This window comes from Onychostruthus taczanowskii, unplaced genomic scaffold (genome assembly GCF_017590055.1).
Source record: "Onychostruthus taczanowskii isolate IOZ18803 unplaced genomic scaffold, ASM1759005v1 scaffold2, whole genome shotgun sequence".
Classification (NCBI taxonomy): Eukaryota; Metazoa; Chordata; class Aves; order Passeriformes; family Passeridae; genus Onychostruthus; species Onychostruthus taczanowskii.
The window spans coordinates 14,641,460-14,658,514 of NW_024499239.1; the positions used below are offsets into that span (position 1 = coordinate 14,641,460).

At 36.2% G+C, this 17,055-nt stretch overlaps 1 protein-coding gene across 5 annotated transcripts in view; it reads left to right on the plus strand.

Moving 5' to 3' along the window:
• The window catches only part of LCORL (ligand dependent nuclear receptor corepressor like), an 81,920-nt gene that overhangs the window by 12,015 nt on the left and 52,850 nt on the right, over positions 1 to 17,055 (plus strand). For all 5 annotated transcript variants that reach the window (XM_041402434.1, XM_041402433.1, XM_041402436.1 and 2 more), the window contains exon 2: positions 13,194 to 13,259. In XM_041402434.1, the coding sequence (XP_041258368.1) occupies positions 13,194 to 13,259 (66 nt within the window). The remainder of the gene's footprint in view (positions 1 to 13,193; positions 13,260 to 17,055) is intronic.

The following is a 17,055-nucleotide window of genomic DNA, read 5'->3' on the forward strand; positions in this document are numbered from 1 at the left end:
TCTGCCTTTTCTATTTATCTTATAGTTTATGTTTCTTATGGAGAAAATAAGTGAACCCCAAACCAACTGATTTGAATGTTTTTGGTGTGTTTTTTTTCAGCTGCTAGATCTTAATGCAGAATTTTTGCTGAGTTGGTTTTTTAAGGAATAAAACAGGGATGTCCACTTTTTTCCTTTTTTGCATAGTATAAAGTAAAGAGGTATGTCTTTGTTTTTAAAGCAGACTGACAAATTTAGTAGTGAGAATTACTGCTTGGATATATTGAATATTTGCTTTTGCTAAGGAGAAGACAGTGCTGGAATATGGAAGGAGCAGAGTGTTGCTAAGACAGGATAGCAACTGTTTAAACCCATCTGCCTTGTGTAAGAGCTCTTGTCTGTTCCCAACCTGATTCAAGTATTCAGAATCTTGCCACTAGGTATCTGGTTTTCCTTTGTGATGGTCTCCCTGCTCCCCAGCTCAGGTTGGATAGTTGTTAGTAATGTGAATTTTATAGGGTCTAATCAGAAATTTAATACAAAACTGTTACAAAAATCTCCCAGTAAATTCTCATATTTAGTATATGGTTGAATTTCAGTGCTATATGAATTCTGTTCCACTGCAGATGGGTTCAAGTCCCACACTTTGAAACTTACCATTTTCTCCTTTATCTTGTGCCATTTAGTGATTGGGAGGAAGTTTATAAAAAGTTTTTACAGATGCATCCTAATTACTTAAAGAAAAAAAAAGCCAGACCAAAAAAATAAAAACCAAAAATCTGAAACCCCAGTCACACCTGCTTAAGCTTTTGAATTGTGTCAAATACTAAAAGCAAATTCCAGAGACTTTTTCCTGTTCTCTTCTTACACGTGACACCTTTTATGTAATGAAAATGCCCAATGTGAACCTAAAATTTGCGTTTAAAGTATTTATTTCTGTATTTCTGCTTTTATGATCTCCAGGGGAAAATGAACATATTCAGCCTTCTCAATCAAAAGTTAAACAGTTGAAAAGTTCTGTCTATTCATTTCAGTGTATTCTGCAAGTCCAGCAGATGTTGACTTGAATGATGCAGATTCCAGGTTGGTTGTCCATGACCTGTAAGCTGGGATACACTGCCTACGTGCCTTGAGCAATGACATCTTTTCTTCTATTTACTGAGGATGTTTAAGAACTGGTTTGAAATCACAGTTTAGCTCTTACAGGAGTGTCTTGAGTTTCAGCTTTGAGCACCAGAACATATTTTTTAGAGAAAGTAAGCATAGTTAAAATTTTTTATTTGAAGTGAAGTTTTTAAATAGCTAGAAGTCGGTTGCTTGTTAACATGTTGCTGGCTCTAAATTTTGTCTAATTTGAAAAGGCAGATTCTGCCTGGAGTTAAAAATGGTGGCTATTAGAGGGGCTTGGGGGAGATTGCTGGTTTATTATTTTTTAACTAGGTATTTGTAAAAATAAGCTGTAAATTAAAGGTGAAAATACATGGCATAGGTATTATAAAATGCAGAAAAGTGAGTTTAAGACAAGTTTAAGAAATTAACTACTATTAAAAAGGTATATTCCAATAATTTCATGCTAACAGTGTGATACTTCGGGGATTACTAGAATGTTTTTTAATGATCTGGTTTCAACATTTGTGTTAACGATATGTTTGAAAATAAAGATTTTGAAGAATTCGACACTGAGATTTATAGAGTTGATAATTCACTCACTGTGTTAGTTTGGTAGCTTGGTACAAGAAGCCATTCCTTCTGGAGCTTCAGCAGGTAAGAAAAGCGTCAATTGATTTCAGTGCAGTCTAGTTGCAGGATTTCAGTCAATTTAAAACTTTGTAAATAATAAAAAATAGTTGCTCAGTAACAAATGGTTTCTGAAGAGGAAGAAGATGAATCTGCTGGGAGAGATGAATGACTTTTTTCCAGTTCACAATTTCAAAGCTATTTGTGGGAAACAGACAGGTTGTTTGAGTGACACAGAAATTATAATTGAAAAGAAACCTGAAAATTCCCTTGAAACTGAATCTTTTCTGAAATTTCTCTTCCTTGTAAAACTTAGTGTCAGGCAGCAGTTTCATGGAATGCTCTGAAGGCTTGTAACTTCATTAGCTTGCAGTAGACACGTGGTGTAACACAGAATCCTAAATTTCAGTTTCTCAAAAGCCCATCAGGCTAGAATGTTCTGATTTTTTTGTTTGTTTTTTGGGGGAGGGTTTGGTTGAGTTTTTTTCCTTTTTTTTTGACTCATTGTACTGGGGTTTTCTGATAACTGTTTTCTAAAAGCTTTTCTTAGTGGAAAGCCCAATGTTGTTTGGTTCTTATAATCCAGGAAGCGTGCAAGACCTGTTTATTTGTTAGTTGACTCCTAGACTTTCTCCCAGATGCTGGTTGGATGTGTGGTACTGCATAGTAGTAAAACAATGTTGTGACCTATTCATTGTTACGGACTCGCTGTGGACTTGACTTTTTTCTGTGGTTTAGTGAACAGCTGACTAGGCCTTCAAGGAGCAGAAAAGAATTTGTCTAACAATTCTAAACTTATTTGGTAAAATAGCCAAACTTTTTAGTCCTCCTGTAAATCTTAAAATTATTATTAAGAAACAGACACATGCTTTAGGCACATGGTTTTCTGAAAGTGACAGTTGTTTCTATGTCTTACTCTTGGGCATTGTTCTCCTCATGTTGTAAAAGACTTAAATTGATACCAAATGAGGAAATCGTGAGCATTTTTCCAAGCTGGATGTAATCTTTTACAGTCTCTTCCTCCCTCTAAATTTCCTTCTCTAAGGATACAAGCTATGAACTGATCAAATCATTGCCAGCACTGTTCTGGGTAACAGTTGGTATCTAGCGAGCTCTGATGTAGGGTCTTGGAAAAAGAAAGGCAGGATAAGCTTCAGACTGAACACCAATGATCACACAAATTCCATATTTAAATGTCCCAGTGCAGCAGCTGGGATTAGATTACTGTTCAAAGAGAGTTTTTAGAGAGAACAGAAATTAAGTTTTAGTAACTGTCACTTGGAAGCATTTTCTCTCTCCCTATCCACAGAGCAGCACAGTCACTTCTGAAGTGTCTTCCTTATGCCTTTTGAATTATAAATAACACAAGTCTCTCAGAATATCTGGCTGCTAAATTAGAAATTAAATCTACGTTTAACCTTGGCAATGTCTGAAGGTACAGTAAAAGGTGTCATGTCGGGCTCCCCTGTTTACAAGTCTGCAAGGACACATAGGCATAGAAGATTACTTGGGAGAATGGAACTGCTTCTCTTTTTGTTGAACCTCATTTTTCTTGCTGTGGTTTATAAATACCTGAACTCTAAGTTGATGCTAATTGCAGTCTTTATTTAACCTACAAAAACTTCCCCCTCCCACCCCGTTGGCTGCCACCCTTTTCTTTAAAATTATGAACAATTGGGGGGGGAGGCAGGACATTTCCTCTTTTTGTTCTGCCTCTGAGGTATGGCCAATGTCAGTCTCCTTTGTATTCAGCTTAATGCTTGCAACTGCTTCGTGTTACAGGGAGTTCTTTTGATGTATGTGGTATTTTTCTGAAACGATATTTCATCACTGTCTTCATCCCCCTCAATAAAGCACAGCACAGAGTTGAAACCAAGGACTTTTGCTAAGTGAAAAGTAAGCAGTTAGAACTGGCGTGGCTCTGTAGTCTCATTTCAAGTTTTGGTCACCCTGTCTTGCTGGCAGCAGCAGTGTCCTCAGCTGCATTAGTTCTTAGAGTCAAGATTTGCAGAGAAGGAAAAGCATCATTTTAGCTATGGTTTGGAATTTGTATTGGAGTCTAAATAGAGGATTTCCTCCCTTTCATTTTGGAATCTCTGGTATGTTGGTTCCTGTTTGCTCAGGGAACTGAATCAATATGGTAAAGAAAATGAGTGTTTTAAGTTAAATGTTAGGACTTCCTATTATAAGAGAACTTTTTTAGTGCTCTAAGCAAGAAATGGGATTCAAGCTGGACAACATATTCAACAGAAGCCCCTGCCCTGCTCCATTCCTGTGCAATATCTGTCCTAAATTAAGCCTCAAGAATTTTTCTGCAAGAAAAATGGGTTGCTTTTTACCTGATAATCTGTCCAACACTTTATCAAATAATTTATTTTAAGAATAGATATTCTGTAGTGATGTTACAAACAGGAAAAATAAAATGTTTTAATAAAGACATAATAATTTTTGCTTCTGTTGTCATGCTTTCTGTCTTGAATATTCTGTCTAGCAAGTTGCTTTTTTTGTTTTTTCTTGCCATTTGTATAAATGGCAAAAAGGTGTTTGAGTCTTTGATTATTGGTTTGTGTGTTTGTATTTTTGGGGTTTTTTTTTTCCTTTTTTTTTTGATCTTAGTTCTTCAATTGTTTTATGCAATAGTCAATCCTTTCCAGACTGTTGTAGTAGTAGATTTTAAAACAAATATATAAGTAGAACCAAATTAAAACAAGCCACAACAAAAACCCTGTGACTTTGAGATTTATGTCAATATATAAGCAAGACTAAAATTATTAATCCTTCTATGGTTAGGGGAGAACAGTGGGCAAAAAGGACAGCTGCTGACCTGTTGAAGGAAAGGAGAGGCAAAAGCAACTGACACAGATGTTAATGCTTAATTTTAATTTCTCTGTCTGTTAAACATACTGCTTCACTTCTATAAAATATTAAAATAACTCTCTTCTCTACAGAGTATTCTCCTTGAACAAGTTATAAGGGAATTTCTGCTTATATCCTAATGGTGGGATAAAGGTAACTAGGTATAATAAAAAAATTGATGTAATTATTTTGTTTTTGTCAAAATTTTGAATTAGAGCTATAGAAAGCTCATAAAATATTTTCTACATGATATATCAAAGGAACTTGATGATGGCTGAGTAATAAACACATACTCTTGAAGGGTTTGAGTTTCTGATTTAATTAATTTTATTTTCCTGTCAGTTGGAAGCAAAAAAGGTGCAAGAGTTTGGAGCAGATAACCATTTTGCAGGTAAACCTGTTGCCTTCTGTAGTGGCAAATAATGGTGGACAACTTCCAGGTGGGCAAGCTGCACCTGGAAAATATAGGTGTGTACTTCAGAAGGCTGTAAGTTAACATGTTTAGAAGCTAAAAGATGACTGAACATGAGATCCAAGTCCCTTTGCTATGAAACAGAACTTGTAAGAAAGGCAGATGACTTCAAGTAAGCCAAAACAAAATACTGCTTCCTACTCTTGTACCTGTATTAATGATAAATAATATTTATCCGTAAATATTGAAGAACTATTGAGGGAAAATTCAAAGAAAAGTGAGAGATTTTCTTTCAGGGAAGCTGCAACTGGTGCTTTGTCTGCTTGGGGTACATTTAAAAAGAAAAAAAATTAAAGGCACTTCTAATATTTGACAAAACCAATGAAGCGGAATTCTGTCTGTGGTATGATTGTTTCAATTAAAGGTAGTGGTCTTCGTAAGACAAACCACAAAACTTCCCCCAGATATACTCCTGTACTGGGACAAGCTAAATAATGCAGTCATGAAAATGTTCAGAATGAGGAGAAGAATTGAAGTTTATTTAGATATAGTACTATTTTGAATTACGAGCTGCTTTCAAAAGGAATCACTTTTCAGGTGCATGAAACAGGGCAATGTTACAAGGAGAGTGGGGGAAAATCCAATTTATTTTTCTCATGGTAATGTCAGTTATGTCAGTGAGTTTTAACTCAGAACTTTGTGTGTTATACCTTGGCATGAAGCTACTGCTGCTTAAATTAAAGGGTGTATGGGGTGAAGGGGGCAGGTAATGGAGGAGGTTGGCTTGTGGGCTGGGGCGTAAGCCAGTGTGCAGGATCTGTTTTTCAGTCCTTACCTGTCCATAATTTCTTTCCAATGTGATTTTAGATTCTGAGACTCCTCATACAAATTATGTAATAGTCCTCATCGATCAAGAAATACCAGCTCAAAATATAGGTTGTATGACTTCAGAATGGGATCAGAATTCATATGTCAGCTATATGTGTTTAGAAGCAAATGCAGAAATGGAAGCTGAACTCGTGAGTTGTTACCAGGTCCCCTTAACAACTGGGTAAAGTAACAGTAGCTGTTACCACACCAAAAAATAAAAGAAGGTAGTTTAATTTTAATGCTGTGTGTGGCAGTACCGTGCTCAATCTCATTAAATGTAATCTTATTCTTTGGATTTTCCTAATTATGTTTTAAAGACCATTTATTAAATTCTGCAACCTTTTAAGAATTGAAATCAGCAGTTCTGAACCTACTTTCACATTAGTTTTGATTTAAAAAGCAACATTAATGGGCTAAACTCCACACTGCTTAAAATGGGCAATTTTTTTTCTTTAACTTTTGTTTTCTCTGCTGAGACTATTAATTTCAAAAAATAAGGAGGATACATGAATCTTCCTTGCTGATGTTTGTTACTTAACAGGGATGAGGCCTGATTTTATGTAAGAAGCTAAATAACAAGTGTTTTGGGCTTCAATAAAACAACTTTAACTGCCATAATTCAGATGTGATTCATGGTGTAGTAAGCCACAAAATGAAGGGTGGTGGAAGTAAACTTTTAAGCACACAAAACTTGTGAAGATTTCAACATATACTGCTACTGACTTTCTTAGGTGGGTTAACAAAATTATGTTTTACAGAGCCTCGAGGTTCTTTTTTTCCTACAGGGCCTCCAGAGGCCGTAGTGCTTAAAGCTGAAAGTCTCGTTTCATTGGAGTTCAAATACACATGCATGCCCTGTCCTTCAAAGCAGTGTGCAGCAGTCTTACCCTGTGCCCAGCTGATGATATGCTGGACAAGAAGGGAGGAAGCAGAACTTAATTTGCATGCACCCAGAATCTTCCAAATTCCTCAACACGTAGAGCAATGTAGAGAGGACAGTAGGATCTCGTCTGAAGGGTAACCTTTCACATCAGATGAAAAGTAGAGCAGTAACTATGAATCAGATGAGCAATCTTGATAAGCATCTCCCTCTTTCATTTAAATTTTTTTCTATCCCTGTAAGGGTGCATTCATCTGCTGTTTCTGGTGTGCATCCAGAGGTATGAATAAAACCGTCTTTATGGCTTAGAAAAATATCAAACCAGAAGTGAATTTGTTTAGAAGTATTTGCACTTTTATCTTTAAGCAGATGAACTGATAAAAAGCTTATACTTTCCTAAACTGGAAAAGCTGCAGCAGATCAGAGGAGGGGAAAGCAAGTACAAACAAAAGGTTTTTTTGGGTGGCTTAGTGTCATTATTAGGGGGTCATTAGTGTCATTATTATAGTTTGTACAAGTTTTGTAAGGCACCTCTTGAGATTTAGTATTATTGTATTCTAGTGCTGAGTAGAAGAACAAATAAAAATGCTCTGTTAATGTTTTAACTAAAAATGGTTACATTTTAGTAAAAATATCCCAAATATAGGCTTAAAAAAAGAAAAAGCCTTGTAGCTAAAGCTCTAGATTTGGATTACTTATCAGAAATGTGGAAAGGGGAAGAGAAAAAAGACTAGTAAAGAAACAAAAAGACAAAGGGGAAAGAAAATATACAAGGTTAGAGGAATCAAGAAATTAATGTGGTGCAGAGTGCACCAAACCTATCAAAAACTTTTTAATACAACCTCTGCATATTTCCCTGTTCCCTTTCCCAAATGTAGAGTAAGTACTACTCCTATCTTCAGACCCACCAAGTGGTACATTTGAAAGTGGTAGTCAAATATCAGCTTCCATTTATTACATGATATTCATTCTTGTTTTAGCTATTTTTCTAACATGTAGTCTGAGTCATTCAAGTTTTTGAAAACATACTTGCAGTCTCTGTTCACTTAGAGGATGTGGGGATGGAAGGAGATGGATGTTGAATTCAACTCCAAGCCTAAAGTAACTGTTTCCTCTCAGAAATTATGGATATAAAGCTTTTGGAAAAACCTTATCCAATGTGTAGATAAACCTGTCCAACCTCAATTTGTATTGTATAACTGTTCAATTACTATATCTGTCCAAAATTAATGTAGACTAACTTTGCATTAAAATTTCTGTAAATCTTCACTTTGTGATTTTCTCTAGGGTTAGTGCAGCATAGACTATCCATTGCTTCCACAGTTGCAGGGACTGCATGACTACTTCTGAGTTTCTGAATGCAGAAGGCTGTTCTAATTCACAGCCATGCAGCTGCTGCTGAGGAGCAGGATGAAGACAGGCTGTGTCTGGTCATGAGGAAGAGTCCCTGTATATATATATTTTACAGCCTGCACTGTTCATATGTGGCACTCTCTAATGCGTAATATATAGGCTTCAGGATGTTTCAGATTCTAAGTAGTTTATGGTGATAAAACATTATGGAGAACTTCATGATTTAAGCTTTGTGAGCAGCTGAAAGGTAGCTTCTCTTTAAGATTTTAAATAAAAAGTTGTGAAGACAGTCTGAAGGCTTCGTTTGGACTTTATGATCCTGTTTTAAATCTGAGTAAACTGGTAGAGACATCATACCGGAATTGATTTACAAAGTACTATTTTTTTGGATCACTCAGTAGTGGTAATTGCCCTTCACTTTGCAATTTCTTTGACTTTATGAAATAGTTAGTAGGATAACTCAATAAAAACCTTGCCATAGAAGTCTCATAGGCCCATATGAGACTTCTCTGGTTTAGACAAGACAGTACAGCATCTCATTTCTAGTTCCACTGTGCTCCCCCTATCTTGGGGGAGGGATGCAAATCAGTGACTACTAAGCCCACAGAAAATTACTCAGCTATGCAAGCTCCTCACTTCCCTTGGGATCCTGCATTCCATCTCATGGCTGCAGTGGCCAGGACCACTGTTAACTGTTATATCGCTGATTATCTCTTAGTTAATGATGAATAGTAGTGCCTCCCCTATTGAGCTTGTCCATCACCTTAGGCAGGTTTGTCCTCCAGACACCACAGAATCCCCTGAGTCGCTTGTGCAATGGCATGTTGTATTTCCAGCATATGTGTTGGTGATTGTACAGCCTTTTCTTTTTTTTTTTTTTTTTTTTTTGGTCATGATTTTTGGGGGGTGTTTTTGGTTTTTATAGACTTTATCTACTTACTCCTGATTTATGGTCGGCATAGTCTGTAACAGATGCTCACTATGATGTTCACCTGAGTTCTACCTGACCTGTAGACTTTTAACTGTCCTGTAGCCCATTCCACACTAAGGCTCCACTTAAAGTTAAAATCTAAGCGCTCTCCTTGACTCTCTCACTTCCTCTTTCTTAAAAGCCAGCGTCCATCCACTGCAGTTGTGTGAATTGTCTCACCAGTAAGATTGTTACGTGCTCTGGTGTATTGCTGGTGCTTGCTTCCTCTGCTGAGTGGGTTCATATACAGCTACTTTAGGTATGTCCCTGCTTATGCCACTTCTTCAGGAGGGCTGTAAAGTCCTTGTGTGCATTTGCCCTCTCTGCCATTCTCTTCTTTTCTAGGCTTCAGTCTCCACTTTCCTGACAAACATAATTTGAAGACCTCATTATGAAGCAAGCCTGTTGGCAATGATGATTTACATTAACAAACAGATCCTGTCTTTGTCCAGCACTCTGTTTCATAAAGGATTCTAATGTCATAAGAACTGAAGCCCTGCCTGCAGCCATGTAGTCACTTGTTGATCCCACAGGATGTTTGTTTGCCCTAGGAAAGCCTTCACCTTGGATCAACACCTGGGATCGGTTATTTATTACATTGGCACCTGGTGTTGCTCAGCATTGCCCTAGTGCTCCTGCAGTTCTGGTCTGCTGATGATCACTTCTGGCTGTATCATGGTGGCCAGGCAGATGGGTAACAGATGATATTTTCAACAGCCGGATAAGCCATAAGAGTTTCTCTGTAACATTGTGGGTTTGGACTGGAGCAAGAGCTGAACTTCTGTGACAGCCAGTCTAGCTGCTGGGCAATAGCCCCATGGGAGACTGCAGTTACTGTCACCTATTGCCTTTGCTGTGATCCATGGCGTATGTGCCAAACCTGATAGAACCTGTTCCTGGGCTGTTTGCCTTTTCAGTACACAAATAGGTACCGATGGAAAAAGAGAGCCCCCTTCCTGTTGCTGGAGGTCACAGCTTCAACCTCCCTCCTTGTGGGAGTTCCTGTCCCATCCCAGCCCCGAGTGAGGAAAGCCGCATCAGTGGTGGGGGAAAGGTGGGAGGGAGAGTTAACATAGGGCAAAAAAACCTGTTTGAAGCTTTATTCAGAAATACAAACCGTGGAAGATTGTAACTGGGTTAAGAGACTTACTCTATCACAAATTTCTACTTATGAAGACTGTTGGAGAAACCTATCTTGGATTTTAAAAGGTGTCAGACAATAAAGAAAGCTGATTCTTTCTACATGAAGAGACAATAAATTTATTAGAGAAAGAGGGAATTTGACAATTCAGGGTATTGTAAGTTACTAGAGCCAAGTGTTGCTTTTCAGTTTGGAGCTAGAAAGTGTCAGATCTCAAGTAACAGTTTCAGAAGACCAGGTTTGGAATTGAACGGGCAATCAACCACCATGAGACAGCAGATTCTGTAAAACTTTCTTGAAGCAAATTTTTTCCATTAGTGAATCATTAAAAATACAAGCAAAGTGTATTTCTGACTGGTTTCTGTAGGCTCTCCAGATTCTGGAGAGTTCCAAAGCTGCTACTACTGTTTGCTTAAGTATACTGACTCAAGAAGAAAAACAAAGATTTATTGAACTGCTTGTGTCCAGATAGTTACATTTTAGGAAACAGTGCCAACATTCATTCATCAGTACTAGAAACTAAGATACATCTTTATATTTAGGTTAAACTAAAATTGTATCAATTCTGCTGAAAGGCAGTAGTACTTTGTAGAACATGGAAGTAACACAGGTGCTTTCTGGGAAACTTTTAGCTTAAGGTCTGGAAAAAGCTTCTGTTGATGTTCTTAGGTTGTACAAGTAAGTGTTCTTTTAAAAGAAGGCATCTGATGTCCAAAGGTGAGGAAGCAGATGATTGGGGAGGGGAAGTCTGTTGTGGTTCCTTGGAGAAGTTCCATAAAACTTCAGGAAGAGAAGCAGCCCTTTGGATGGGTAGGATGGAATTAAGTTTGGCGAATTAGCAAAGAAGCAGGCTGGTGTATCCTTTCCTCAGGGTAAGAGAAGAAAAAAAAAAAGCCAGCAACTCCTGCAGTGTGCTAATTGCCATCTTTAATACAAGCTGTATGGAAGTCTGTTTGGAGGTTGCATTTTTCTTTGACAAGCTGCTGTTTACAGAGCTGCGTTTCTGCGCTCATGGTTTTGCATAGGCAGGAGCAGGTAGTAGGGCAGGCAGGTAAGGACAAAAGTAAAGATAGAAACAAGTACCACCCTCCACAGGGTGGGAAGGGTGGTAGGTATCCAAAGACCAAGGAGGTTTTGGGTGCTGACTGGGACGGTAAACAAGCTTCCTGTTGTTTGATTGTTCAAGTCCTGAAAAATAGGAGTTGCTGTTTGCTCTTCTGAAATAAGCAGAGTTGTCTCCAAGTGCTGCTTCATTCATTTCTTCACCTAGGGACAGTAACTTGGCAGAATGTAACTAGCTGCTAGCCTAAAATGGCTTACAGTGTGTAACATTAATGGCAATACACATGGTGTGGTTTGTATTTCCATGCTGTTGTGCTTGGAGGACTGCTATCTTAACTCCAGGCTTCTTCTCTCTTGCCTTTTTTGTCTGTAACCCTTTGAAGCCAGAAGAATGGGGAATTTGTGCAATGCTAATATGATGTGAATTTATATTACATTGAATCTAAGAGTTGCTGGATGATGCTTTAAGGTAATTTTTAGTGTGTGCCTGGGCTTTGGGCTTTTTGCTTTCTAGTTATTATAGGCTGTTTAAAAGATGTGTGTATATATATTTGTTAGAGGACAGTGGTTTTTTCATTTAATTTTTGTTGTCTTGTGGTACTATATTTAGTACAAAGAAAAGTGGAAAATGAAATCCATGTAGTTCAATATATAAATCTATTTATATCCAATCTCAAATACCAGATTTGTAGAGGTTATAATTGTTTCACAGTATAGTCCATATATTACAATTACTTTGCAATGGAATTTTAGCAAAATCTGACTTGTCAAGCTGAACAGCTCCTATGTGTTAAGATAGCTTCCCTTGTCTGCTTCAAATATGGTACATATTTATTCTTCCTTATACTAGTGTACATATGATCTAAACCAAAAAGTAAATATAACTTTTGGGGAGGGAACAGGATGTTGTGTTGTCCTAAAAGACATCACATGATGAACAAATTTTGTGATTCTGAATGTTCTTTGTTGATAGAAGTTGTTTCCTGAAGATTTTGGTATCTTTTATGTGGTGTGATGATAAAATAGTCTTGCAAAGTTGTGGTCTAGCAAAATACTTACAGACAGGCCTTTAGTATAAAGAATGAGAACCTTCAAATGCTGCTTTGAATTATCCTCTTATTTTCAAATAAGCTTATTATTTGGAAGGAGAAAGGGGAGCACTTGGAAACTGTTTCTGTATTGAACAAAACTTCTGTTATATTGATGCTGTGGATTGTCACCATATTTCATCAGTTGTCATACACTTCTTTTGTGGGTTTGGGGTTTTTAAAAATTTTTATCTATCAGTAATCTGATTTTCTCTGTGTCTCATCACCCTTACTGAAGTATTTAATTTTTACCAAATACCTAAATAGACTAACTGGTAAATCTGTAAAAAATTGGATTTATCCTCCATTTTAAAACATTTCGGTATGGATACAGAGGACTAGAGAGCACTGTCATGGTATCAGAAGCAAAAGCAGCTTGCTTTTTTTCTATTTGTTGTAATATTAGCCTGCTAAGATTATGTAGTTTCGGGAGATCATGGGAAGTTTCTGATCTGTAAAGTTTTCAATTTTTTTTCTTTTCATTTTTCCTCTCTCTGTACATGACTGATTCTCAGGCTAAGAGAGAAACTCCTTCACTTGCTTAGAACTATGAGGCTAATCCTCCCACCTTTAGGATTCTGTGGTAGTTATTTTAAGTCTAATGAGGTTGTTGGGGCATGGCTTAATAGGCTGATTGTGGGCAGATGGCAGTTGCCTTGTCTTATTTTTATCTTCTAATGCTATTGAGCAGTACTGTAGTGGAAGGAGTAAATATTTGTTTGATAAATGTAACAATTTTTGGAATTGCTCATAGAATTTGAGGATACTTGTTGCCAGTTCTCTAGAATTTGCTTTCTTTTAAGAAACTTTTGATTTACTGTTTTAAATGTTTCTTTTGTCTCCAGGTTTTGAAAGTATTTTAGAAGGGCTTTATGGACCAAGGCTACGAAGAGACCTCAGTTTATTTGAAGGTAAATAAGCCAGCTTTTAGTGCAATGACTTTAACTTACTGACTTTTCTTTTAGCTAAAAGTAGTTTCAAATATACTTGAATTTGAAAAAGGAAATCTTCCAGTGCTTTTCTTTCCAATGTTTATTTTTTTATTTTCTTGTCAGTACTGTGCCTAAGCAAAACTGTGCCTAGGGAGAGTGATACATAAGTTTTGTTCCCATACAGGAGTATTCAGGTTAGCTAAACTTTTTTGCAAAAAGCTCTCATGAAAAATACTCACTCTTCTGGAATACTGCATCTTCTACTTTGTTTTTGAATATCCTTTAGAAAGGGCAGACAAGCTGCTCAGCTTCCTATTGACATTAATTGGTAAAAGGAAGGTAATGGATGCTGGTTTGGTCTTGTAGTGGTCAAGAAAGTTTATGCTTTTTATATATTCATATTTTTTTACATCTTTATTATATGTACACCATGCTTTTAGTTTTTATAGTACTTTATATGTGTATACATATATATATATATATATATATAAAGTCATAGTATGGTCAAGCATATATGTATATACACACCTTTTCCATTACCCTTAAAAGACCCAGCATTAGTCCAAATGGGTTTGGTTTTGCTGGAATAGCTGTGAATAACACATAAGTTCTTAGTTAAATATGGAATGATTTACCTTTGACAGCATGGCACTATACAGCAAAAATTTGCTTTGGAGTATTGAAAGAATTGTTTTGCCAAGTTCATTTTATGACTTAAAAAAATGTTACTTTTGTTATGAAACCTTAAAAATGTTCCATCTAATTCTTTACAATTCATTATCTGATAGTGCAGTTTGTAAAGCATGTCACTTATTTAGTGCTAGTACCTGAGGCAGACTGGCATGTGCTTTGCTTATAATACTTAGGAGCAATTGCTTTAGCTTGGTTATGGTTTTGTCCCCTTCATAATGTGCAAGTTCCTTGGCCTGTATCATATGCATAACACAGTATTTTCATGGGAAAGGGGATGGAACTTGGAATACTACTTTGCTGATGCTTTCAGAATATTTTTTTCTTTCTCAACCTAGGCATGCCACTAATAAGAGATAAAAACATTTAAGAAATATGTACAGTTGGATTAAAGCTTTTTTTCATGACTAGTATTCTCATCTGCTGCAATAAGCACATTTGAAAAGGAAACAGGATATTGTTATAAGTGTGCAGTATCTCTTTTGTTTTTTTCTATGTGTAATTCGAAGATGTTGCATGTATTGGGCTTTACACTGATTAGTAGTTAAAGCTTTATTTTTTGTATGAAAGGGTTTAAAAAGGCTTACTTTTTTTTTTTTTTTTGCTTTTGGGTAAGAAAGCAGAAACTACTGAGCTAATGGGGTAGTGGCCAAAGTCTAAGCCACTGTAAAGTTTATGTTGCTCCTTTAGGGTTCATGTGTGCAGGTATTTGAGCTGTCTTTAACTTTTAACTTACTTGCCTCATGCTGTTGAGGATTTCTTACCTATTTAAAATCTGGTACTTCCATTGCTTGCGTATCTTTGTTACTTGATGTCCTTGTGACTTTGTCTTGAAAATTAAATTTGTGTTTATCTAAAATGCAACATCTCAGAGCTATTTTTTTTCAATTTCTGAAAATTTTTGTCATTAATGTGCAAGAGTTCTTCAACAATTAAAGCCTATTTCCATGTCTGAGGCGTCTGTAAAATTGATTTTAGTTCTGGAGCCAACTGCTCCAGAACTAAAATCAATTGCTGGTAGGTTGGGATGCCTACCTTACCTTACTCTATTTTTGGTTCATTTTTATAGCTATATTATCTGTAACTTCAGTAATGCCATGTGAAATAGTTTATAGTGGTACAGTAGAGGTCAGTTTTATCATTAGTATAGTATGCAGGGCTGTTTCTGATTCGAAGTCTGAATTCTGTTTTAAAGATTAATACAGAACTCTCAAGTAAAATTTGTACAAATTTTTCCACTGTCCTAAGTGCCACTTTTCATTTCACAGGTAATGAAGCTAAGATACAAAGTAAATAATTTGCCTTAGTTAAAAAATATGGCTGGTATAATTAGAACTCCTGTTTTTACACTCTAAGCAATGTGCCTGAATTACTGCATCTTTTAGGCTGTTTATTTATCTCATTGTGACCACTAAACTAATACTGTCAACATGCAATATTATGGCTCATTAGCAGCAAGAGTGTGTTTCCTTAAATATACCTCAAGAAGTTGTGTAGCTTTCTTGTGCAGAAATACGTGAGAATTGGCTGAAATGTATGCTGCTTAGATACAATAGCATTTTATTCTCTTATGTTGTTGGCTTTATCTCTTGTGACATGAAAAAGATCAATAATGTGCACAAAATGTAACATGACTGATATATTTCCTCCTTAGTTCTTTCTTGAAATAGTATTTGATTTATAGATTAAAATATTGTATTATCTTAAGTTACTTGAATGAATAATAAATTGCAATGACAAATCTAAGTGCTAAAAGGTAGACTTCAGTTTTACTAGACGATTACACTTTTCCAAGAGAATACCTTTTAAACATTTTTTTGTGTCTTGAAATTCTTTTATATGTAGGATTTACTTTGTACTTGCTAAAGTGTTTCTTGTCACAGTTATTCAGCACCAGTTTGTTATCCTGACTGCTTGGATTCTGCAGCTTCTGGTTGCAGAGGGGTCAAGTTCTGTATCTTGGCGTCTGACCTTGGTTCAAGCTCTGAACTGAGGCTTCTTATGTCATTGGATCTTTAGGGCTTTCTGATCCTTTTCTCATACCCATTTTCAGCTTAGCAAATTCACATATAAATTGTTACGTTTTACATTCTACTTCTGGATAGTTAGCTAAACTGTCAAAAAGCTGTTCCTCTAATCAGGTGGTATGTGTGAACTTTCTTTTGTACACACAAAAGAATTATGTGAAGATTATGTGCTGGGGTTCTAGTCTCTTAACCACTGAGGAAAAGCTATGTCTTGTTGGAAAAACGCAGCTCTCAATGTTCTTTTTTCTGCCAGGAAAAAATAGTCTTTATACAGGATGAAAGCTTTTATTTTTTTCTTATGTTCTTTTGGAGTATTTCTAGTAGTGAAAAATTTTATTAGAAACACCAATCTAATAGAATTGGAGGTTTTATGAAATTTAAAATATGAAGGACTTGATAAATACTTCAGCTGTTTTAATGTACTTATTAGGAAGCAGTAGTGCTGTATAAAAAGAAAGGCGGTGATATGTTCAAAATTGTCACAAATAGCTGGAAAATCTTTTGGGATGTTATTATAATCAGAAAATACTGGTAAGTAAGAGATTAACTTTTTAAGCTATTTTGTATTTAAATTTACTAGACAATTATTTTATATTTTGAGATACAAACATGGAATCTGTTCAATAGTACAGATGTCTGAATTAATTTAATTAACTTGGCCTTACTTCTTGGGAAAAGTGGTTTGGGAAAACAAAGATGTGAGCCTCTTAAGAAATGTAAAAGAAAAATATTTTTTGTCAAAATTCACCATTTTATTCTTAATAAATGGAAATAAGTATAACAGCTTTCTGCTAAAAGGTTTTGCTTTCAAGTAATGATCTGTACTGTGTTTAGTATTAAAATGATTTTTGCACAGTCTTAGCAACTTTTTTTCATGAGCAAGCAAGCATTATAGGTTGTCTGCAAATCTTCCATCATCTGACCCCAAACAAGATAAAATGGGGAGGGAAGATGATTCTCATCCTAAATTCAATGCAGCTGGAGGAAAGTCAGTTCAGGTTGAAGTGCTGTCTGTGCCTCTGATTTTTCTGAGAGTATGGCTGCCTATCTGGAGTTAA